This window comes from Cebidichthys violaceus, unplaced genomic scaffold (assembly GCF_023349555.1).
Source record: "Cebidichthys violaceus isolate CVI_PGR_0920_01 unplaced genomic scaffold, fCebVio1.0.p SCAF_3, whole genome shotgun sequence".
NCBI lineage: Eukaryota > Metazoa > Chordata > Actinopteri > Perciformes > Stichaeidae > Cebidichthys > Cebidichthys violaceus.
In genome coordinates this window covers 7,241,150-7,265,510 of record NW_027176483.1, presented here as the reverse complement: position 1 = coordinate 7,265,510, position 24,361 = coordinate 7,241,150, and the positions used below count along the sequence as shown (strand labels likewise).

At 44.0% G+C, this 24,361-nt stretch overlaps 1 protein-coding gene across 2 annotated transcripts in view; it reads left to right on the top strand.

Annotated features, from left to right (window-relative positions):
• LOC137880930 (reelin-like) overlaps nucleotides 1-24,361 on the top strand; it is a 90,140-nt gene that overhangs the window by 62,131 nt on the left and 3,648 nt on the right. The window contains exons 19-64 of one of the 2 annotated variants that reach the window (XM_068722526.1): nucleotides 705-866; nucleotides 1,611-1,847; nucleotides 2,091-2,283; nucleotides 3,098-3,210; nucleotides 4,415-4,552; nucleotides 4,718-4,904; nucleotides 5,671-5,876; nucleotides 6,026-6,197; nucleotides 6,427-6,633; nucleotides 6,757-6,992; nucleotides 8,025-8,182; nucleotides 8,299-8,506; nucleotides 8,624-8,700; nucleotides 9,230-9,388; nucleotides 9,506-9,700; nucleotides 10,669-10,942; nucleotides 11,043-11,183; nucleotides 11,289-11,466; nucleotides 11,606-11,690; nucleotides 11,782-11,964; nucleotides 12,082-12,250; nucleotides 12,398-12,503; nucleotides 12,609-12,835; nucleotides 12,976-13,199; nucleotides 13,759-13,909; nucleotides 14,058-14,316; nucleotides 14,500-14,749; nucleotides 15,107-15,275; nucleotides 15,457-15,597; nucleotides 15,907-16,084; nucleotides 16,933-17,126; nucleotides 17,217-17,467; nucleotides 17,589-17,743; nucleotides 17,896-18,110; nucleotides 18,312-18,489; nucleotides 18,605-18,780; nucleotides 18,876-18,982; nucleotides 19,079-19,321; nucleotides 19,407-19,582; nucleotides 19,688-19,761; nucleotides 20,040-20,201; nucleotides 20,376-20,533; nucleotides 20,852-21,071; nucleotides 21,233-21,430; nucleotides 22,037-22,135; nucleotides 24,065-24,191. In XM_068722526.1, coding sequence (XP_068578627.1) covers nucleotides 705-866; nucleotides 1,611-1,847; nucleotides 2,091-2,283; nucleotides 3,098-3,210; nucleotides 4,415-4,552; nucleotides 4,718-4,904; nucleotides 5,671-5,876; nucleotides 6,026-6,197; nucleotides 6,427-6,633; nucleotides 6,757-6,992; nucleotides 8,025-8,182; nucleotides 8,299-8,506; nucleotides 8,624-8,700; nucleotides 9,230-9,388; nucleotides 9,506-9,700; nucleotides 10,669-10,942; nucleotides 11,043-11,183; nucleotides 11,289-11,466; nucleotides 11,606-11,690; nucleotides 11,782-11,964; nucleotides 12,082-12,250; nucleotides 12,398-12,503; nucleotides 12,609-12,835; nucleotides 12,976-13,199; nucleotides 13,759-13,909; nucleotides 14,058-14,316; nucleotides 14,500-14,749; nucleotides 15,107-15,275; nucleotides 15,457-15,597; nucleotides 15,907-16,084; nucleotides 16,933-17,126; nucleotides 17,217-17,467; nucleotides 17,589-17,743; nucleotides 17,896-18,110; nucleotides 18,312-18,489; nucleotides 18,605-18,780; nucleotides 18,876-18,982; nucleotides 19,079-19,321; nucleotides 19,407-19,582; nucleotides 19,688-19,761; nucleotides 20,040-20,201; nucleotides 20,376-20,533; nucleotides 20,852-21,071; nucleotides 21,233-21,430; nucleotides 22,037-22,135; nucleotides 24,065-24,185 — 8,110 coding nt within the window. In that variant the 3' untranslated portion in view covers nucleotides 24,186-24,191. The remainder of the gene's footprint in view (nucleotides 1-704; nucleotides 867-1,610; nucleotides 1,848-2,090; nucleotides 2,284-3,097; nucleotides 3,211-4,414; nucleotides 4,553-4,717; nucleotides 4,905-5,670; nucleotides 5,877-6,025; nucleotides 6,198-6,426; nucleotides 6,634-6,756; nucleotides 6,993-8,024; nucleotides 8,183-8,298; nucleotides 8,507-8,623; nucleotides 8,701-9,229; nucleotides 9,389-9,505; nucleotides 9,701-10,668; nucleotides 10,943-11,042; nucleotides 11,184-11,288; nucleotides 11,467-11,605; nucleotides 11,691-11,781; nucleotides 11,965-12,081; nucleotides 12,251-12,397; nucleotides 12,504-12,608; nucleotides 12,836-12,975; nucleotides 13,200-13,758; nucleotides 13,910-14,057; nucleotides 14,317-14,499; nucleotides 14,750-15,106; nucleotides 15,276-15,456; nucleotides 15,598-15,906; nucleotides 16,085-16,932; nucleotides 17,127-17,216; nucleotides 17,468-17,588; nucleotides 17,744-17,895; nucleotides 18,111-18,311; nucleotides 18,490-18,604; nucleotides 18,781-18,875; nucleotides 18,983-19,078; nucleotides 19,322-19,406; nucleotides 19,583-19,687; nucleotides 19,762-20,039; nucleotides 20,202-20,375; nucleotides 20,534-20,851; nucleotides 21,072-21,232; nucleotides 21,431-22,036; nucleotides 22,136-24,064; nucleotides 24,192-24,361) is intronic. The other variant, XM_068722527.1, reaches the window with a different exon arrangement.

Sequence of the window (24,361 nt, the reverse complement as noted above, 5' to 3'; positions counted from 1 at the left end):
GAAGTTAGATATGGCATCTGTGTTAGATTGATTATGCCTGTTGCAGCTCTCAGTGTGCCACCTGATGGCCGTATTTAATGCCAGTTTCCTGGCTGATTGAGTGAACAGCTGCCTGAAAGAGGAAACAGCATCGCTATTGAAGGCACTGCTCAGCCAAGGACAGAGAGAGCTGGAGGGTGACTGGCAGCACGAGAAAGATGATGGGAATTACAATAAATATTACATTAGTATATATGATATGTCTGCCAAAACATAGAACACATAAAAGGATGGAAACTCGTGCTACTTTAGAACTATGTACAGTTAACACGGACACAAGGATGTGAACTCCGGCTCTCATTCTTTCTCTCTCTCTGTCTTGCTCTTTATTTCCTTCCACCTCCTCTCATCTAATTTTGCCCTCATTCATTTAATCATCTCATCCATCATACTGCCACCTCCCTCCCACCTGTCTACTCTGCATGACTGTCTGTTTGTCTACCCTTTTCCCCCTCTCTCTCTCTCTTACCTCTCCATCCTGAGCACTCTTAGTCACCTTACTTTTATTTCTTCTCCTTTATCAACTTGCCCTCTTCTCTTTTTTTTTTCTTTTTTTTTTACACTATGTCTCTCCCAACTGCTATTGCACTCCCCTTCTCACTTTAACCGCCCCTACTTCTTCTTGCTTTAATTGTCTTTCATATTCTTGCTTTCACTCTCTGCAGGTACCTACAGTTTACGCTTCGCCTGGGCAGCCGCAGCACCCTGAGCTCATGTCCTGCCCCAGACCAGCCAGGAGAGGGAGTGCTGCTGCATTACTCCTCAGACAACGGCATCACCTGGACGCTGCTGCAGCACTACGCTTACCAAGGCTTCCATGAGCCAAGGTACCACCTATGTTTAGAGTGTGTGTGTGTGTGTGTGTGTGTCTGTGTGCGTGCGTGCATACACTTGTCGGCTTGTGATTCCACAGAGATACTATGACTCCATTAACACACACATTTGCGCTGCTAATGGCGTGCTGGAGGTGTAAGCCACTGGGACCCATTGAGTCAGTTAGAGCAGTCTATGTGTGTAATGAAGACAGAGTGGGCTGGGTTCCAGCTGCGCAGGCCGGGTCTCAGAGCTCTTCATCACCACTAGAAAGGTCAACGGGGGCCAATGAGTCAGAGGCAAGTTTTACACAACTATCTGACCTGCAGGTGCAATTGCAGGTTGTTACTCTTTCAATGTACGTTTGTACAAAACACAAAGATACAGGAATCAGTCTTGACAAAGAGAAAAAAAGGTCTTTGTGGCGAACAGATTGTGCAATAAGAATCTAAATAGTGACGCCGGATACTGTGTTCATAAATCTTGGTTATATTGACCATCTGCATTGTGTCAAAATCTGTTTAACAATGTCCAAACAGACTGCGATTATGCGGGATTTAGATCCAAGTCAGAGTCTGATTCCCAGTTCAGTCAGCTTGTGTGATTAATTCTAGCTGAAATGTTTGCCATTTTGGACACTAACCCCAAATACATGATTCTCACATTTGTGCGGATGTGACTATGCACTGCTTACTCCAAGCTAACTTCCCATTAATTGTCAATAAAGCTCCGTTTAATAATCTCTTTCCCTCAACCAGGATTGTGTCAGTTGAACTCCCGGCCGGTGCTCGTAAGTTCGGCGTACAGTTCCGCTGGTGGCAGCCATACCATTCAGGTCGCGGTCACGATGTGTGGGCCCTGGATGAAATCAGCATGACCTCTGTGCTGTTCAACACCATCAGTCTCGACTTCAGCAACGTGCTGGACGTCACCCAGAGTCTTGGTTTTTATCTTGGCCATGTCCAGCCCTACTGCCAGCATGACTGGACCCTCAGGTAGGACACTTAATGCTCTGATACAAATACTGTATTCGTCATTGTTCGTCAATGGCATTTCAAAGCTTTTAGCTAAATAGTTAAACATTTGTCAATTTTTAATAACTATTTACAACAGTAATTTGCAACTGTTTTTATTTTTTACCTGGATTGGCTTAATTGTGATCAGATGCTACAATCACATAACAATTCTGCACAGAAGATTAAGTATGGTATTCTCTCTTCTTACATGTTCTACTCTAGTTTCTCTGGTGAGCCCAGCCCTGGCTCCAGCATTCGTTATGTGGAAACTCAGTCAATGCAGATCGGAGCCTCCTACAGTCTACAGTTCTCACTGGTCATGGGCTGTGGTCGCGAGTCCTCCCCTCACATTGACACTCAGGTCCGCCTGGAGTTCTCCACCAATCATGGCCTCACCTGGCACCTGGTCAAAGAGGTAAGGAGCGTCAACACAGTCAACTTTGTTGCCCATGTTAAGTGATTGATGACACCCGATCCTTTTTGTTTTCACGGCCAGGCGCACACCGTTGTTTATGACTAAAACTTGTAGAAGTCGTCCTCGAGAAAGACAAGGAAACGTATAATTTATTCATGATCATGAATATTGATTTAGCCATTACAGCCTCTGTAATAATATGTAAATAATGAGAGTTTTTAAATGTGGCACTTTGTTTCAGATGAGAAATTATTGCAATTACTTTTTATCATCCTACTATTAGCAAATACATGGCAATACTTGAATCAGCAAGCAGATTATCTTTCCATGATTCAACAAAGATTTTCTGTGATCACAACTGGCTCATAAATATTCATAAGGCACCAAAGTATCTGCCAAGATTTTTATTGCCTTTGGAATTGAATAGGGCGTAATGAGTCCTCCATCAGTGCATTTTCTCTAATTCTCCCATGTGCATGGAAATGCAGTCATCTGGTAAGTGCAGAATGTAACTCATTGCATGTCCTGTACTTCTAATCCTTACTTGTGTTCCAGTGTTCAAGGTCAGAAATACTGTAATCCTGCCTTAGCCTTTTATATGCATACACTGAGGGGCTAATGCAGCCTGAGGGTGTGTCTGCAGTGGATCATGCTGTTTCTGAACATGTTTGCAATAAAACAAAGTCTACAATGACAAATGAAAAACTTTGTTTTATGAATTCTGAGTAATCAACATTAAGCAATGCCTTTTCCCCCCAAATGAGTATACGATGAAAAGTGTATTTTAATGAAAGCTGTTATTTCTTTCACCTAGGCCTGTCTGCCTGGCATGCCAAGCTGCTCTGAGTTTACAGCTCCCAGTGTCTACCATCCATCAGAGTTCAAAGACTGGAGACGCATCACTTTGTCTCTGCCTCAGAAGACATGGTAAGAAACTCCCATCTGTACGACAGACATAGAAGACAAGATTCACCAAGTGCCCTCTGGGATATCAAGTCCTCTGATCTGATCTTTTATCTTTCATATCTTTTGTAGTTAACAAGCATAATACACCTGAGGTTGAGTCGAATGTATAACATAAAGCTGAAAAAGAGAACACCAGGAATCGTCCGCACCTATTACTGTTAATGTCTGCATGTCTACAAGTAAACGTAGACACACACCCCTCACACACATTGTCATAGAACCCCCTAGATAGTAAGTAGGGAGGAGTGAATGAGCCTGAACCTGTAATTGCATTGAATAAAGATAATAACACTGTAATGTTTCAGTTTAAAGGGCAACCAGAACTGAAACAAGTCCCTTACTGAACCAGTCATCCTGTACTCACCAGTTCCTGAGGAATAGGTGTTCTGTTACAGCCCTAGCTCGCACATATATCAACTCAAACAATCACATAAACCTTCCACACGGAGCACTGTGACCTCCACCTCCATTTCATTCTGCCACCCAGCACCTAAATAAATTGGTGGTCTAATCTCCTGCAGGGTGTGATGAGAGGTCACAGGGTCATGGCAGTAAATGATAATAAAATAGTCGTGGCCAGTTCTGGATGATCAGGTGGTGGTCTGAGTTGATATGGGTCATCGAAGCAGCGAGCCAAGAAACCTCCGTACTATAAAACCCCCAATATACCTGACTATCTACGCTTTGACAGCCATTCGTCATCGCTCTACATGCATGAAACTGCAAGGCACTCACATGCACAAGCATGTATCCACACTGCACACACACATTCACATCCACAGCCTACCTTTAACAGAGATGATGTGATGATGATATTGCCCTATGGCAGAACCCAGGCACACACACACACACACACACACACACACACACACACGCATAGGAAAATAGAAATTCACACATGCGATAAGGTTAATCTTTACCTGCCAGAACGCTAAATCCACAAATCTCTATCCCCAGTAAAGAAGTAGATTAGGGAGTATAACATGATGATGTGGTTGACATGTTAGCGACCACTGTCAATTTATGAGATCATATAATGCATTTTTTACATCATGGTTTTTTTTTTAACAGTTAAAATGGAGTAGTCAGTATTTCATTACATTTTATTCAGCTTCTTTAGTATGAATCTAGGTTATTTTTGTGATTGTGTACTTTCTGTGTTCAGGTCCAGCGCCACACGGTTCCGCTGGATCCAAAACTACTATGGAGAGCAGGACGAGTGGGCCCTGGATGACATCTACATCGGCCAGCAGTGTCCTAACATGTGCCACGGACACGGTTGGTGTGACCATGGACACTGCAGGTCAGCTTTCACACACAGACACACACATTAAACACTTTGAGGATTTTCTCAACTCAACTCAAAGCCATTAAAAATATCTTCTGATTGATGTTTGCGGGATTCTAATTAAAGCAGAGATGAAACCAGAGCAACTATAAGAAGTTCGGCCACTGTCTTCTCTTGTAGGTGTGATGACGGTTTTACTGGAACAGACTGCCAGCCCTCCTCCCCCCTCTCCTCCAGTGTACTCTCTGACTTTGAGTCCCAGGATGCACTGCTGGCCACATGGCAGGAGGTGATTGGTGGAGAGGTGGTCACCCCTGACGTTGGCTGTGGGGTGGTCTCATCTGGATCGTCCCTGTACTTCAGCAAGGTAAAACAACTATTAACTTGCCTTCTTCAAGAATGTCAATTGTTTTGTTATTAGGGTATCTGACAAGGTTGACATCATCCACAGATTAAAGTAAAGTTTTGGGGAAATCTATTCCACGTTTTTGGTGAAAATCCAGATCCAGATCCCAGAACTTTTTTAACAATTTCTTAACATTTGCCTGATTTTCTTCGAAGAAAGACATCAGGCACATGAATTTCATCATTTTCCCTGTGTGTTTGTGTGCAGATACAGATCCAGATTATAAATGTAAAAACATTTTGTGTTGTGAAAATAAGTAATTTAGAGGATTGTGCAAACTCTGAATACATTCTAGTTTTTCCTGCCAAAAACTGTTGACCTTTGCCCTCTGAATTACCTCTACCCTGAAAACATATGGATTTTATTTAATCCTTCCATGATTTTATAGAATAATTGATTCTTACTGGATGGAGGGTGCACGCAATTTTCAGTCAGCTCTGTATTGAATCAACCACATCATATTTCCATATTAACAAACATAGCTGGAAATCTACTTGTTGCTGCTGTTACCAGGAAACAGCCTCCAGGATTGGCAAAACAAAGTTTTCATTTAAAGAGTTTGTTGCCCAACACAAACAAATAGTATTTGAATCATTGAAAAATTGCCATGATACAGTGTGACCGTTGGAATATAAAAAAAAACCCACACTAAACAGTATGTGTTGCAGCTCCTCGATGATCATTCCTTTTTTAATATGTCTGATTTAATATGCGTGTGTGTTGTCAGGCTGGACTGAGGCAGCTGGTGAGCTGGGACCTGGACACTGAATGGGCGGAGTTTGTGCAGTTCTACCTGCGGGTGGGCGGAGACTGTGCCGAGTGTAACCAGGCAGACAGCAGGGAGGAAGGAGTGCTGTTGCAGTACAGCAACGACGGAGGCATCAACTGGGGCCTCATCGCTGAGATGTACTTCACTGACTTCACTAAACCTCGGTGAGAAACCTGAAGAAGAAAATGAATATTCCTCATCTTTATTTTTACTGTTTCTTGTTATCAAAACAGGAAAAGAGTTTTAGATGTGGCTGTGAGGATTGTATTTTGGAAGAGAGATGTCAATAATCTGTCCCTTCTTCCCTTCTCAGCTTTGTCCACTATGAGCTTCCCTTGGCCTCTAAGACACCCTCCACAAGGTTTCGTTGGTGGCAGCCTCTTCACTCTGGGGATGGTTATGACCAGTGGGCAATTGATGATGTCATCATTTTGTCAGAGAGGGAGAAACACATCATCCCCATGGCCAATCCAACTTTACCACAGGTCAGGAATCTATTTGATCAGTTTTTCCTTTAACTTGTCATTTGTTCTCATCTTGAGATATTATATATGTATTTTGTTGTTGAGGAACGTGTCAGCCAAACTGAGAGAGAACAGCCATAAAACCTTGAATCTTTCCAAAAATGTATCCATTTAACTTATGATAAATATGCTTTGCTGCAGACACTGGTACCTGTAACACCTCAATAAACTTCTTTCTCTGTCTCTGCAGAACTTTTATGAGAAGCCAGCATTCGACTACCCTCTGAACCAGATGAGTGTGTGGCTGATGCTGGGTAATGAAGGCATGGAGAAGGAAAGCAACAACAGCTTTTGTGCCTCAACGCCCTCTGCCATGGTGTTTGGACGCTCCGATGGGGACAGGGTGGCCGTCACCAGAGACCTGGCCCTGCGCCCTGGCTACACACTTCAGTTTAAGGTACTCACATGGAAAGTGTAAAAACTAGAAAGGCATTTTTAAGGTGCAGTTTTGAAAAAACATGCACACAATACCAATTTCTCTGAATTAAGTTGTTCTTTCATTTTTTTTTCACTGTTTCAGTTGAACATAGGCTGTGAGTCAGAGTTCAGCGCGTCTGCTCCAGTCATGCTGCAGTACTCTCATGATGCCGGTCGCACCTGGGCGCTTGTCCGAGAGGGCTGTTACCCAGGAACCCCAGGGGCAGGTGTCTGTGAGGGCAGTGGTCGTGAGCTTAGAGAGCCCACTGTCTACAACACTGGAGACTATGAACAGTGGACCAGGGTCACTGTGGTCATACCACGCAATGTTGCAGCCAGGTAGCTTTGGTAACAGGCATGCAATAGGATTTGCAACGATGTAATAGGAATTTGAATCTTCAGACACAGAGGGGCAAATTCACAAAAGGATTGTGCGGCTTTTGTGGCAGCTAAATCTGCACAAACAAAACTAAAGAATATTTTAAAAACAGTCGCAAAGGGTGAAATTCACCCCAAACTGCCCTGCCAATCAAATGGCATCTTGGTGCTCCTGTGCTATTTGCACATATTTAAATGAGGTAATATTCATACCTTTGACACAAAATCCGCCCCTTTCTATTTAAATTAGCTTCATTGCAAAAACAGTCCAATTCATAAAGATCTGCGCTATCAGCCACACACAATTACAGTGAAATTATTAGCGTCTTCAGAGAGTTAGTTGGGGGTTAGTTGCATTTATAAGGGGTGTCTGCTCAAACTCCTTTATTTTGGGAAGCAGTGACAGAATGCAAAGACATTTTTGTCATGAAAAAATAATGAATAACGCTTCCCTACATATGCTTTTTGAAAACAAATGAGAAAAAGAATGACAAATAAGATTACTATATAAATGAATACACAAATTATTTCTTCCCTCCTTTCCCAAATCCTGGGCTTATATTTTTCCCTTTCCTCTCTCTTAATTGCCTTCAGGAGGTTTGGATGGAAGTAGCACTCTGGCAAGCCCCTCCTGACAAGACCTCTGGCTCAGGCTGATTCTTCCCCCTCACGACCGACTCATTGGCTTCAGGCTCATTTATACTTTGCCACATAGATAATTGCAATCAGACGCAAAAGAAGGGAAAATTGCACTCAGCTGCAAAACTTTATGGACGTATTTGCGCTGTAATATCATTACAGTAGTCTCTTTTGTGAATCTGATCTTGAGACGGGGCAGATAGCCGTTGCAAATGACGCACTATTCATGGTGCTATCAGCAGATGCAAGCCATTCTTTGTGAATTCGCCCCAGAATATATATTTGTTGTAGACTGGTAAATTTAAATGTCTGTATTTAGCTCTTTCCCTTATCCCCTTCCCCTCATTTTCACAGTAAAACCAGGTTCCGTTGGTTCCAGGAGAGCAGCATGTACAGAGATGCCCCACCTTTCGCACTGGATGGGGTCTACATTTCTGAGCCTTGTCCAAACCACTGTGGGGGACATGGAGATTGTATCTCTGGAGTCTGCTTCTGTGATATGGGATACACAGGTACAATTACAGATAGAGAAGGGAAAACGAAATGAAAACTGAAAGCAATAAAATAGATAATATTTTCCATGTATCTTTATAAAATATACCTTCTGATTCCCTATTTTATTCTCTAGTGGAGCAGGATAGTTGTGTCCCATCGGTAGCCTGTCCCACGGAGCTGACCGAGGGCTTTGAGGGGAAGCTGAGCCCTCTTTGGCAGAGCCTAAGTGGGGGACAAGTTGGAGGTGGATGTGGCATCATTGGTGAGGGCAAAGCTCTGTACTTCAGTAGTCCCGGGAGGAGAGAAGCTCGCACAGTGCCTCTAGACACCACCAACACACGGTGAGGGGAATTCACACCTATAAATCTCTCATTTAGAAGCACTGGAGACCAATTCAATCGGTGGCTGTTTATCTTTTTATGAGAAACTGAAATTTAGTTGTTACTGTTTACACACAGGTTGGTTCAATTCTACATCCGAATTGGCAGCAAGAGTTTGGGGCCCACTTGCACCAGGCCTCGGTCCCGCAACGAAGGTAATTATAACATGCTGTATTGAGGCCCTCTGCTGCATTCATGTGGCTGTTCCTCAACAGTGCAGTGCAACAAGCAGCTCCACATCTGATCTGATCAGTTCACCACTGGCTTGTCTCATTTGTTCCTTCTCACTGTTTGTCTATGATCTGCCCTGTGATTGAGCCTAGGCTGTGTAGGTTCAGATCTGGTCCTCAGTGTCAGTGTTTTTTTCTAGTGGAGAATCAAAGTCTAGTGTTGTCTGTTCTAGTCTGTTCACCAGTCAACAGATTGTGGATCTCTAGCCTGCAGCAGTGCTGAGGGCTCAGTCTGATCCTGCAATGTCAGATAAAACACTGCCGGCCTCCTAAACAGCTTATCTCAAAAAAATCAGTGCTACTGTCTGTTATTTGATACTATTGCATGTATTTTATATTTACATATTTTCATTTTACGTGCTGCTAATTTTACTTAATTCTGTATCCATATCTATGCAAAATGATTTCCCATCTAAAAGTTCTCTCCACTTTGCTCTTTGCTCTGTGATTATAGGCGTCATTGTCCAGTTCTCTACCAACAATGGTGTCCAGTGGCAGTTTGTCAGGGAGTTGGACTTTAGTTCCTTTCTAGAGCCCCAAGTGGTGACCATCGAGCTGCCACCTGCTGCCAAAACCCCTTACACAGTATTTCGGTGGTGGCAGCCACAGCAGGGTAAGTGCACAATACTACAGAAATGCACAGAAAAAATTACAATATTACTATATGTTTTTTAAAATCACTGCTTTAGCTTTGTTATACATGTTTATTTCTCTCTCTCCATCCTTGTAGGGAAACACTCTGCCCAGTGGGCTTTGGATGATGTCTTGATTGGTATGAACGACAGCTCCAGAACAGGTTTCCATGACAAGTTCGACGGCATGACGCCTCTGAGGCACAACTGGTACCGCATTCAGGGTGGGGAAGTGACTGTGGACTGTTTATCTCTGGACACAGCACTTACCTTCAACTCCGAGGCCATTGATAGTGAGTAACACGACATCTAGTGAAGAGGGTTTATGACTGCAGGGTTGGGAGTTGTAATTCTTCGAATGGCTCAGAAAGTGTGTGCATGGAAAGTGAAGGAGTAACTCCCTCAACACTCACTGTCAAGTGGCCCCTGACTAAGACACTTCACACCCAACTGCTCCAGCGAATCTGCAGTGTTCGCAGTGAGCAGCCCAGTGTGAATGTGTTGAAGTGAATGTGCAGCAGGATGTGACAGAACCATATACACAGCCATGCATATGCACATCTAGTAAACCACCACATACTGTACGTTCACATACTCAGCAAAAGTGTGCACATAGATGGCTGCATGGTGAAATCATAGTGGTACCCACACAAAAGGCTGAAATTGAATCACCTATTTACTGTGGCGCTGTGGGTCCTGAATTATTAATGAGAGCAAACCTGAATGAACATCCTGCTTGTTATTTATGCTTTCACCAAGCTGTGAACGGATTTACTTTGCACAAATATTACATTACAACAGGGCCCATTCATTAAGCGTTCAAAGCCAGATCAATTTGGCAACACATCTATGAATATAGAGCTCCCATGTCCCTGTGTGAAAACATGAAGCACTGATTGTCAGACTCGTTGGCTCTCGTATGCGCTGCAGCCTGCATACATTTTTCAATGAACTCCTATACCTAATATTTTCAAAGCTATACTTGCATTTAGACTTTGTGTTTTGGGTGTACACTTTTCACTTCATGTGGCATTGACGTGGAAATTAGAAAAAAAAAAATGTTTTTGTTGTTTTCTGTTTAGGGTCAACATATGTAATTCACCCCAGAGCCTGTTTCATCACGGTTTAAAATCTAACCAGACACATACAAGTTCATTTTGTTGAGGCGCTGTTTAATAAAATAATGTCTAGTGTGTAAACTAGAATCAGATTATAGTAAATACCTGTAAGTGTGACGTCTTGTTTTACTCTCTGTCTGCAGAGAAGCCAAGATATGCAGAGAGCTGGGACTTTGAGGTGTCAGGCTCGTCATTCCTGCAATTTGAGTTGAGTATGGGCTGCAGTAAGTCCACCTCTTTCTCCCATGGCGTGCGACTGGAGTACTCCACAGACTGCGGTCATCACTGGTCTCTCATCACCCCAGAGTGTGTGCCCCCAGCCATTGGCTGCGCTGGTTATACTCAGAGTTCCATCTATACCTCGACCCAGTACAAACACTGGAGGAGGATCACCGTCTACCTTCCCAGTGCTGCTAAGTACGTGTGTTTTATATCCAATATTAGTGGACAGTATTGCTGTATTTCCTGGAAGTACATGAACTCCCGAAGCTAAGTAACTTTCTTATGTATCCCTTAGTTCCCCCAGAACTCGGTTCCGTTGGATCCAAACCCACTTCACCCCAGGGGCAGAGGGGTGGGCTCTAGATAACGTGTTACTTGCCCCTGGCTGCCCCTGGATGTGCTCTGGACACGGTCTGTGTGACAATGGACGCTGTCTGTAAGTTAAACAGACTTCTCTGCTCAGCTGATGAATTCCAACGTTTGGTCATTTTTACATTTATTTTCTGATTTCATGTAAATGTTCCTCTTACTTTTTACACAGGTGTGACAAGGGTTATGGAGGGGCCCACTGTGTGCCTTTGGCCCACTTGCCGTCTGTGCTGAGAGAGGACTTTAATGAGAACCTACAACAGGAGACGTGGCCTGAGGTGTACGGAGCAGAGAGGGGCACTCTGAGCGGAGAGCCTCTTAAATCTGGCACTGCCCTTATCTTCAAAGGGGTATGGGTCCTTAACACCATGCAGAAACCATCCAAAGCAATAATAATACAGTTAAATCACATAGACACAGCTTGATATCTTTAGATCACTGACTCCTCTTAGCTGACAAACAATGTAATCCTCGTCTGTTTGTTTGCAGGATGGTCTGCGAATGATAGTGTCGCAGGATCTGGACTGCACCAACACTCTCTACATCCAGTTCGCCTTCAAATTCATCACTAAAGGTAAGATATAACTGCTTTTTTTCTCAGTATAGCTGTACTTTTGATCATAATAGGATTTTGTCATAATAGTTTTTCTTTTGGGCTTTTGTAGGTGTCCCAGAGCGCTCCCATTCAGTGCTGCTGCAGTACTCTGTGAACGGAGGAATCAGCTGGCTGATGCTGGATGAGTTTTATTTCCCAGCTTCCACTGACACTCTGTTCCTCCACCTGCCGCTGCCAGCCAGCGCTCAGACCAACGCCACCCGCTTCAGACTCTGGCAGCCATACAACAGCGGTGAGTGGACACATTGTGTGCATACCCTGTCCGTTTCTTCAACACATGCACTCACTTCATGCGGCCTGAACCAGTAGAATCAGTGTGTAACAATCTCCAAAACAATGTATCCTTCAGGTAAGAAAGAGGAGGTGTGGGTCATAGATGATCTCATCATTGATGGCAGCTCCCTACACAACCCACCGATGGTGATAGACAGCTTTGAGGAAGGCCCCAATGAGTCCAACTGGTTGTTCTTCCCCGGGGGAAACACTGGCCTCTACTGTCCCTACCAGAAGACTGGACTGTAAGAAAAACAGCTTTTAATGTTGACAATGGCCGTGTCTTGACAGTGTTTCTGATTTAATCTGTGAACCAAATAATGATAAAACTTGCAAAAAGATGCTTTTACCCTTGACTAATCTCTGTGTTTGTGTGTGTGTGAATGTTTCAGGGAGGAGGATGAGTCAGCCATGGTGTTTGTCTCCAGCGAGCTTGGCGAGCACTCCATTACCACCAGGGACATTGACGTAAATGAGAACACCATCATCCAGTTTGAGGTACACAAACACAGCCTTGATGACTCCTTTTCCAAAGAAACAATAACTCACATGCTATCAAAACATAAATCATGGCTCGTCATGTGTATATTGATGTTTCTCCAGATTAATGTTGGCTGCACAGCTGAAAGCAGTTCCTCCCACCCAGTGCGTCTTGAGTTCTCACGGGACTTTGGTGCCACATGGCACCTTTTGGTGCCCCTGTGTGCCGGTGGGCCCCACCCCTCCTCGCTGTGCTCCACGGAGCTCCACCCTGCCAGCATCTATTTCCCTGGTACAACTCAGGGCTGGAGGAGGGAGGTCATTCACTTTGGCAAGCTTCGCCTCTGTGGGTAAGGACCAGATACATCCTGAACAGCAGATTCATAAAAGAAAACAAGGGGAAACTTTTTCAAATTATTTTGATATGCAAGATAATATGTTGATAGTATCTGTCTGCCTCTCTAAGCCTTGCACTTTGACCTCCATACAGGTCAGTGAGGTTCCGATGGTATCAAGGTTTCTTTTCAACTGGTTCTGCTCCTCCAACATGGGCATTAGACAACATCTATATTGGCCCGCAGTGTCAGGACATGTGTAACGGCCACGGGACGTGTGTGGGGGGCAGCCACTGTGTGTGTGACCCCGGCTTCTCTGGATCTGACTGCTCTGTGCCTGACACCCCCAACCCTGATTTCCTCAAGGAGGACTTTGAAGGTACACCTACATACAGACACAAAAAGCCATCAGGAAATAACAGTTTATCGAAAATGTATGTGTGTGAGGGAATCTGTGTAGTATTTATTGCTCAGTCAGAGTTAGCAGAATTCCCTGAGAGTCTGAGAGTTATCATGTGGTCATTGCATGTTTACAATAGCTTGAAGCCAGCGTATATTACTTTGTTTTGCTGAAATTAAAATGTGATGCTTGCTGCTGGAATTTCAGGCAAAATTATTTCACACTTGTTATGCCCTTAAATATATTTCAACTAGAGTTTCAACTAGGATCCCATTTACCCAATTACTTTTTACGACTTTTCTATGATTGCAGTCATGTACCTTAATTTATACTTTTACATACATATCTTCAATTAATGCTCATGTTTTTATTAGTATTTTTAAAGCATTTTATGACATTATTTTAGTCAGTGTTCAGTAAATAGAGGTCTTTAGTTTTTTCTGTTTTTTAGCACAGTATATGAAGGATTTATGATTGTGTGTTTACTGTTTTGTTGCTTTCTATGTATGTGTGTTTGTGAACATCCTTGTGTCTGTAGGGGGAGCTGTGGATGCTGAGCGTTTCAGACTACTGAGCGGTGGCAAACCGTCCAGGAAGTGTGGTATCATGTCGAGTGGAAACCACCTGTTCTTCAGTGAGGACGGCCTTCGCATGTTGGTCACCAATGACATGGACCTGGCAAATGCCAGGTAAAGCTACAGTCACACAAACAAAAAACAAAGAAAAGAAACCTACCAAGTGTCTGCCTGTACAAATACACCACCAGCAACATGTTTCTTGTTGTTTGATTGACAGTCTTCAGTGATAATCTCATGTGTTTATGGCTGTACTCTGCAGGTTTGTTCAGTTCTTCCTGCGTCTTGGTTGTGGTAAGGCTGCTCCAGACCCTCGCTCCCAGCCGGTTTTGCTGCAGTTCTCTGTGGATGGAGGTCTCTCCTGGGGCCTCTTGCAGGAATTTCTCTTCAGTAACAGCAGTAATCAGGCTCGCCTGGTGGCTTTGGAGATCCCGCTGCGTGCCCGCACGCCTTCCACTCGCCTCCGCTGGTGGCAGCCCTCTGAGAATGGACACTTTTACAGCCCATGGGTCATTGATCAGGTACAGTAAGTGAGGATCCATCCAACCATCCCTCCATCAATACGTCTTTTAATCATTTTCATTCAAGCAGTAAAACATCATCGCTGTTATCCATCCAAGCTGTCATTTTTCATATCTCTGACGAATCCACTTTCTCTGCCTTCTTCACATTAACTATACAAACATGTTTCTTTTATTCCCTAGGTGGTAGTAGGTGGCAGTGCCAGTGGCTGGGGACCTTTGGAAGATGATTTCTCATCAATCGACGGGCGCTCATGGCTCCTCCACCCCGGAGGAACCCGAATGCCTGTTTGTGGCTCCGATGGGCCCGCTTTCGCATTCATAGAAAAGTCCAACACTCGCTATGCTGTTACCACTGACATCAGTTTGGGTCAAGACGCCTTCATCCAGTTTGACTTTTCTGCTTCCTGCTCTGTCACCAACTCCTGCTACTGTAAGCAATAAGAAGTGTGAACAAGCTGTTATTGGTAGTCAACAGGGCTGCAACTGACAATTATTTTCATCATTGATAAATCAGGCAATTACTTTTGTATTCATTTATTTGTCGATTAAATATCAGATATTATATTGCCAAAATAGTCTCCAATTATTTATTTGTAGATCAACTAATAAATCAATCAACAACAGCTATTTTTAGTGAAAACAGTTAAATCATGATTTTAATAGAAGTTCTTACATTCTATATTTAGTTTTTTCTTAAGTAAGTTTGTAGACTGTAAAGCTGTTTATTTTTTAGGTTGTTTATGCAGTTTCTTGTTAATAACAATTGTGCTTCTCTTGATCTCTGCAGCGGTAGAGTTGGAGTATTCTCTGGATCTGGGTCTGACCTGGCAGCCTGTGGTCAGAGACTGTCTGCCTACAAGCCCTGACTGCTCCTCCTACACCCTGCAGAGGCTGCTGGTGTCTGACACTTATAATAAATGGGGCCGCATTACCCTGCCTATCCCATCATATGCCAGGTCAGCACTGCCCTGAACTCACACATGGACAAACTTATGTTTGATCATATCCTGATTCTGCAGTATACCCATATCATAAGCAAATAGTGCCATGTCAGGATTTACCGTTTAATTCCTTGGTATATATTTTGTTTTAACATAACCTGTGAGATGTATCCGTGACTTTGATTTATGTCTTTAGGTCTCCTGCCACAAGGTTCCGCTGGTTCCAGCAGGCTCCCTTTGACAAGCAGCAGACTTGGGCTCTGGACAACCTTTACATTGGAGATGGCTGCCCAGATATGTGCTCTGGACACGGACGCTGCCAACAGAGCTCCTGTGTGTAAGTAATTGCAGCCTCTGGCATGCGTTTGATGTCTGAATTGTCAGCAATAAGGTGTAAAAGTAAAATACAAATTTTTATTTTAAATACTTTATTTCCCTAAGCTTTATATAGCTTTGTGGCCATGTTGTTTCGTACGTTAATTAATGTGCTAACAGAATGTTGTGTGTGTCACACTCATTATTAATTTTAATTGATCACATAAAGTTACTCTATCCAGTATGTTTGTGTTGCTTAACTCACTATAACGTGATGGCAAGTTTGCCTTTGTATCTGATTATGTGTATCTGATTCCACCATCCTCTCCAGATGTGACCCAGAGTGGGGTGGAGAGTACTGCGATGAGCCTGTGGCTCCTCTGCCGTCTCAGCTGAAGGACAGCTTCAGCCGAACTCCTTCTCTCAGCCACTGGCACGTACTCACCGGTGGGAAACTCAGCACGGTGTGTGGAGCCGTGGCCTCTGGAGCTGCTCTGCACTTTAGTGGGGTAAATATACATCTATACCATTACATTACATTACATTACAGTCATTTAGCAGACGCTTTTATCCAAAGCGACTTACAATAAGTGCATTCAACATTGGTAATCAAATACGCTCATCGTTTGATTCTTTTCAATTATGAAATGCTCTCCAACCAAGGATTTTGTGAAGATTAAATGCATTCATATTCTGAAATACAGTTTTCACACCCTCTGGGGTATTTACTATAAACTCTGGTTTGTACAAAGTAAAATGCTCAATCTAGTTTCCCCCTCACGTTCACTGGGTCATGATATCTTCATCTGAATATGATCGTTGAATTAACCTACCTTCCAAGCCATGCTACTTCGGGATTGAAAGAACAAACTTCTGCAATAAAGACTGCAAACAGATTATACAGAGAAAGTTAGAAAAGAGAGACATCTAACAGTATCTGAAAGACGGTGCTTCGAGTACCAGTCTGTCGGTAAGGTGTCAGCCCTTATGTCAGCTTTAAGTTTTCCCGAGGCACCAATTGACTGGCTGTTCTTAATGGACACACTGCCAGATAAACCTCTTAAGAGCAGCCGTTAAAAGTCTTGCATAAAACTGTATCAAGATAAATTACTACTTTGGTGAAGTTCAAACTTTATCTAAGTCAGTTTTGTTATTATATTTTTTGTTTCAACAATGTTTTATATAATAAAAATAACATAAGAGCTCGTGAGCCTTCTGGGTTTGTTTTTAGATGTGTTAAATAGAGAATGCTGTAAATAGAGAAATAGAAAGACAGGCATCCATTCATCACAGATCAGTACTGCCTGAGCCTCTGACTGACTCTACTGACTGCATTTCTATATGCGTCTGTGCTCAGAGTTGCAGCCGTCAGCTGGTGACAGTGGACCTGAACCTGACCAACGCTGAGTTCATCCAGTTCTACTTCATGTACGGCTGCATGATCCCACCCAGCAATCGTAACCAGGGAGTGCTTCTGGAGTACAGTTTGAATGGAGGAATCAACTGGCACCTACTGACAGAGATCTTCTATGACCTGTACACCAAACCTGGGTGAGTTTTTTTTGTTATCATCAACACCACATGTACATGACTACCCTGCAGGGTATCTGTGACTTTCTTTTTGTTTTTGTCTGTGTTCAGGTTTGTGAATGTGCTGCTGCCCCCTGCTGCCCGTCAGGAAGGCGTACGTGTGCGCTGGTGGCAGCCACAACATGAGGGAGCAGACCACAGTGATTGGGCTCTGGACAACGTCCTCATCGCAGGCTCGGACCCACGGGCGCAGATATCTGACACTTTTGGAGGGGTGGCATTACCCAACCATGAGAGAGCTCCTGCTGATGGGACCTCAGGAAGGATAGGGCAGCTGAGCGAGCAGGAGGAAACACCTATAGGTATAACTGAATCAATGCCTCAATCAAACAGTGTACAGGAATGTCAAATTATTTTGACTAAACAGAGCCTCTTGGTCTTACTCGTATTTCATTTTTGCTCTCCTTCTTTCTGTTTTCTCAGTGAGCGATCATTGGTTGTTCTCAGAGGACTGCTCAGTGCAGCGTTTCTGCAGCTCCCCTGATGGAGTGATGGTGTGTGGCAATGCTGATGGGAGAGAGGTGTATGCTGTTACACATGATATTATTCCTGACAAGGGCTGGGTCATGCAATTTAAGGTAACTAATGAGCCTAAAAAAAACAACGTATTGTGTTGCACGATGTCCTTCAGTGTATAAAGTTCATCGTAATGCAATGTTTTGCACCTTTGCATGAATTCAAGTCCAAAAGACTTGATTTGCTATGATGGTGACTGTCTGTGTTGATTTAGATTGCAGTAGGCTGCAGTGAGCCAGAGCGTCATGCAGACCGACAAATCCACGTTCAGTATTCAGTGGACTTTGGAGTGACCTGGAAGTACCTGATGCCCCAGTGTCTGCCTGCTGACCCCCGCTGTGGAGGGCAGGTTTCCCAGCCGTCAGTCTTCTTCCCTGCTGAAGGCTGGAAGAGGGCAGTCTATCCCCTGCCTGACAGCCTGGCTGACACGTGAGTCATCCTACCTCACATCTACCTTCACATGCGTTTCACAAAAAGTACTGCTTCATATTTAATTGTAACGTCAAGGCACGCTTGACCTGAATTATTGAGAGATCAAATTATTGTCATCTTATAAATTATTGAAACTTTTGTCATATAAATTATGAAAGTATTATGCATGTTGTTTGACTAACCTATCCTATTTTCCAGTGCGGTACGATTCCGTTTTTTCCAGCAGCACTCAGACATCCAGTGGGGTGTGGAGAACTTTTACATCGGGCCAGCGTGTGGCGGCCACTGTGGGGGACATGGAGATTGTTTGGATCAGCGCTGTCTCTGTGACCCAGGGTTCACTGGACCAAACTGCTATGCCAGCACTCCTCTAAAGGTAGAATCTGGCTCTCACTCAGTATAAAAAACTTAGATTCCAAAAGAAAATGACAAGTAGAATTTAGCTGTCCAAGATGGTCGGTGATTCAGATATGTGTGTCTTTTTTCTGTAGGCATCTCTGAAGGAGCGTTTTGACTGGGAGGGGGCAGCAGGCCCTCAGTGGCAGGTGCTGGAGGGCGGGAGGCCGTGTACAGACTGTGGTGTGTTGGTTGAGGGGACAGCCCTGTACTTCGGAGGGGCTGATGCCAGACAGGCTGTCACTGCAGATCTGGACCTCCGCGGAGCGAAGTTAGTACTTCTTTCAACCACAGCAAGAAGTTTTCGGTTTATCTTTAAATATTGTGCGACTCTACGTGCATTTTGAACTGTGTTTTTGTGGATAGGTTTGTGGAGTACTGGGCCAGGATTGGAAGTGAAGATAACATGACCATGTGCCACCGTCCAACTTGTCGTAAAGAGGGAGTGCTGCTAGACTACTCTACTGATGGAGGTGCACTAGCAACATGTGCACTTTTCCTTTTTTATCATCATTATCAGTTTATTCTCTTCTTTAATTTTTCTCGTTCTGTCCATCTCTGTTCCTCAGGCGTGTCCTGGACACTGCTGCACGAGATGGACTATCTGAAGTATGTGTCAGTGAGGAGAGATTATATCGTCCTCCCAGAAGGAGCTCTGACCAATGCTACTCGTCTGCGCTGGTGGCAACCATTTACCATTTCCTCTGGCCTAGCCACTCCCAGTCTGGAGAGAGCCCAGTGGGCCATAGACAACATCTTGGTGGGGGGGTCAGACATCAACCCACCCACTCTGCTTGACACCTTTGATGATGGTGAGTTGGTTTGTATTGATGTAATCCGAGCCTGTCATTGCAAATGTATTAATCATCTTCTCTTTTTATGTCTACCTTTCACCAGAGGGTGTTTCGCACGAGGAGAGCTGGAGTTTCTACCCTAATGCCGTGCGCACAGCTGGCTTCTGTGGAAACCCCTCCTTCCACTTGTACTGGCCAAATAAAAACCAAGACAAGACACACAACATCCTGGCCACACGAGAACTCATAGTGCAGCCGGGATATATTTTACAGTTTAAGGTACAGTACTGCAAGAGAGCCACAAACCTGCCACATTAAAAGCTGTCCGTTGTCTTGTACATGGAGGCTTTATTCCTTTACCGTACATCTGTCTTGTTGATGCAGATTGTTGTCGGTTGTGAGGCAGACACCTGTGGAGACCATCATTCTGTCCTGCTGCAGTACAGGAAGGATGCAAGGTAAAAAAAAGACATGGAGGGGCCTGATAAAGAAAAATGTCCACAGTGTTCAGCCACTGCGGCCATTTTTTATAAACTGACCTGACAGACATGGGAGGTGGTACCATGACATGATCTAAAACATGAATGTTAAATATCAGGTCAATAGCCTCAATGGCTTATACCACTAGCCTGACTTTACACCCACCATTTTAACCCTGGTTATGGTCATGGTTATTTTTATTTTGTAGAATATATTTTTACATGGACAGTTTTCAACTTTCATGCTGTCCCTTTAGGTCTGACTCGTGGCAGCTGGTACAGTCAGAGTGCCTCCCCTCCTCAGTCAACAACGTGGGCTGCTCTCCCTTCCAGTTCCACGAGTCCACAATCTACAGTCCAGTCAACAGCTCAACGTGGACCAGGGTCACTGTGCAGCTGCCAGACCACGTCTCCTCAGGGTACTAGCACACAGATATGTTATTTCCTTGGTTAGCACTGGAACATATCATGACTTTATGCTGGTGCATTTTTAAATTAATATTTTATACGTATCAGCAGAATGATAGGCAACATCTCTCTCTGTTGCCAGTTGAAGCAACGTAATCCATTTGTGATTTGTTGTATATTTCCAGGGCTACCCAGTTCCGCTGGATTCAAATGGAGGGGACAGGAGAGCGGCAGAGCTGGGGAGTGGATCATGTTTACATCGGTGAAGCCTGCCCAGGGCTCTGCAGCGGCCACGGCTACTGTACAAGTGGAGTGGTCTGCATCTGTGATGAGGGACACCATGGTGGGCCACAAACAGCATATTTTATTTGAACTGCTAGAAACACACACAATTCTTTCTCATTGGTACTATTCAGAGGAAATATGCAAAGTAGTGTAGTTTGTTTGTGAAGAAAAATGATGCACATGAACAAACTAAATGTTTCCATGTGATTGAGACACATTTTCTGAAGAAACAGCTTGAATACAGTTTTCCATCACAGTTGCACTGTTGCTGTATGCTTTCATTTTACCATCAATTTCAACCACACCATCGACTGGCCTGCCATCATTATTTCATCCAATTTCATCATCTCCCCTCTGCTTCGCTTCACCTCAACAGGTGACGACTGCTCCCTCTCCAGCAGCGACCTGCCCAGCTCCATCAAGGACAACTTTGAGTCCGGCAGTATGTCTCAGGAGAGCTGGCAGTTGATCCAGGGTGGTGGAGTGGGCAGCGGTTGTGGGCAGCTCTCACCGCATGCCCACGGAGACTCACTCTACTTCAATGGCTGTAAGATGAGGCAGGCAGTTACCAAACCGCTGGACCTCACTAGAGCCAGGTACAGGTACTACCAAAGTATACTGTACATAAACTAATTATGTAAATGAACGTACACCTACCTGCCTCATAGCTACCACAGATTAGTTTTCCCCACATCAGAATCTGTATTATCAACCTTTAATGTTTTCTCTTTTTCCTTCCCTCTCTGTCTCCCCACAGTAAGATCATGTTTGTGCTGCAGATCGGCAGCGTCGCGCAGACAGACAGCTGTAACATAGCTCTGGATCAGGCTGACACAGTTGACCGAGCTGTGCTGCTGCAATACAGCGTCAACAATGGAGTCAGCTGGCACGTAATCGCACAGCACCAGCCCAAAGACTTCATAAAGGCCCAGAGAGTCTCCTACAACATTCCACTGTGAGTGACAGACAGAGACACTGTTTTCAAATAATGTGTTTTTAAAAGTTCCATGTGTTGTAACTAATGGCTTTATTAATGTTAATTCATCTTTTACTAATGCATCATAAATGTTAGAAATGTTAGTATATCATTGATAAATGATAATGTCACTTTCTAATAAACCATAACTTGGTGATCTGCAGTTATACTTGTAAATAAGTAATTGATACATTTTTAACAACCTTCCATCAAATCTGCATTTGTAAACATTAATAACTTCGATTTTGGCCCAGATACTCTACAGCTGTTTAGCAGAAGGTAAGTCCATTGACGGAGTGTTCCTGATAAAGAAATAGATAGTGTCATAAAGTAGGAAGATAAACATCAGCCAAAGAGGTATTTCACAACCTTAAAGTTGTTCTTCATAATGGTTTAGAACTGATCTATTAAGTATTTTAAAATGATTTACTAATCATCAGTAAAGCCATCAGTTACATCTTTCAAATGCTTTATGAAGGGTGTCTTACTAGACACATTAAATCAGTGTGGTAAACTTCATCGTACCATCGTTGACATACTCGTTGACTCTTACTGACTCCACAATGTTTCCCATAATCTCTCCAGAGAGGCGAGAGTTAAAGGGGTGATGCTGCGATGGTGGCAGCCACGCCACGACGGTGCAGGACATGACCAGTGGGCGTTGGACCATGTGGAAGTAGTTCTGTGAGTACCCAATTCCCAGCCTGCCCCAGGCACCCCAGACTGGCCCCCAAAAGAGCCTCGATCTGCCCCCGTCTCTACCTCTGACTCAGCCTCACCTGTAGAAACGGTCCCCTCACAAACACAGGGATACAGCATACACATACATATAGTGTAAGCACACTTACAGGTGTGCTGCTCACCACCTACAACCAGCCTCTCACCAGTTAAAAAATCTCATCACGACTCTGGTGTCAGGCAAGAAGAGTAGAAAATGACTGCAATGTGCTTTGCTGTGAAGAGTTCTGTTTGTGGATGGCTGCTCTGTGTACGACAGATCAACTCCCTCTGTCAGATCATCATATTTTCAGTGTCTTGTAGAACCCATGCATCTCCCATACAAACAACTTGTCAAGAATGTATGTACTATTTCACGGAAATGTCCAAAAAGTCCAAAGTATATCATACTTAAAACTTTAAAAGGTCTTTCTCATAGTTAAATTAAACAATTTAAGTTTTTAAAACATTCTTTGAAATGTTGCCATTTGTTTTCGTACTGAAGCACTCATCAGATGTGAAGCATTCATTCACATATTCATTCATGATTTTACAGTATTCACTCATTGGCATTTACAGTTAGCCCGCCTGCCCCTTAGTCACCACTAATGACATAGAGCGCTGAACCAAGATCATACTTTATACATTACAGAAACGGTGAAGGTGGCTTCACATCTATGACAGTGTGTCTCTGTTCTACTGTGGAGTCAGCGTTGTCAGACACAGTCTGACTGGTCTTGTTTGCATTTTCACATTCATTTCATGTGCAACAATGCTCCTGCATTTCATTCTTCTTGGAATAAAAAATGTCCTTCATCTTAAATTGAATGGAAGTTTCAAACACCCTACACTGATGCACTGATTATTTCTCGCTTTCTTTCTTTCCCTTTTTTACATTTATATTGCATTTACATGTTCTCTATATGGAAGACAATGAAAGTTTGAAATCAAAGTGGCAAAGCTGGAGATTCTGCAGGGCACTGAAGATATCATGAACATGGTCTATCCCGCTAGCATATTCTTAACATGGCAATATCATAAAAGCATTTCCAATGCATTTTCTGCATGTTGCTGTGGGTATCAGAGCAATGTTCCCTCTAAAGTGGATGCTGATTGTTCATTCAGATGGGTACCCAATGCATTTCAAATGCTGCATACAACAACCACGTCAGGTACCATAATATATCACAGCTGATACAAAGTTGCACGACGCACACAAACACACACATTTATGCCTAACCTGAGCTGTCCCTGGTCTACGTGGTTGTGACCTGTCCCACTCCCTCCCTCGCACGGTTTTCAACAGTGTCTGCTGAAAAGAGTGACCGTGATCCTCACACTTTGCTCTGTTGTTTATTTCTCTCTGCTCACCACACCTCCACTCCGTCACACATTCTTCCTCTCACTCTTACTCAATCTTATCTTTTGCTCCACACGCCTTTCCTCCCTGCTGCTTAATGTCACCGACGTGTTTGATCATGTGGTCATGCTCACTCCTCTGCTTGTGCCGCATTGTATCCCACCTTACTTCCTCCTCCTCCTCCTCCTCCTCCTCCTCCTCCTCCTTTCCTTCTTCAAAACTGGCTGTTTCCCTTTTTTTCCTTTCCTCTTCCCATTCTGGCATACAACGGATGGATTACTGCTGTATATCTTGCTGTCTGTCTTCTCTTCTACTTGTGTTTATCTCTCACTTTACCTTCATCTTTGTTACATTTCTCTCCTCACTCAATTCCCACCAACTACTCTTCTGCTCTGCATTCTTCTTTTTAAATTCTGTCTTCCTCATTCTCTCTGTCTTTCCCACCCACTATCACTTCTTCTTCCTTGAACCTCTGACTATCTTTATGCCTCTTCTCTCTCCTCCCCTCTCCTCGCTTTGGGCCCCTGCCTCCCCAGGCCGGGGCTCCTACCCCCCCAGACCTTTCTGCGCGACAGCAGTCCCCTCCTCCTGCTTCTCCCCTCTCGCGCTCTAACCTCTGCTCTCTTCTGTATTCTGCTCCCTCTGGCATGGCTGTAGTGTGAGGTAAGTTCTCCGCCTCTTCCTGAATGCAGCCCCATCCCTCACCCTCCTTCCAACCCCTTTCTTCTCCCTGTTACACAGTGCACACCCTCCCTCACTTTCACTGACATGCCCAGCCCTCCTCATCATCACCACAGCCATCTTCATGCCCTCGCCTTAACTCGAGCCCCAGG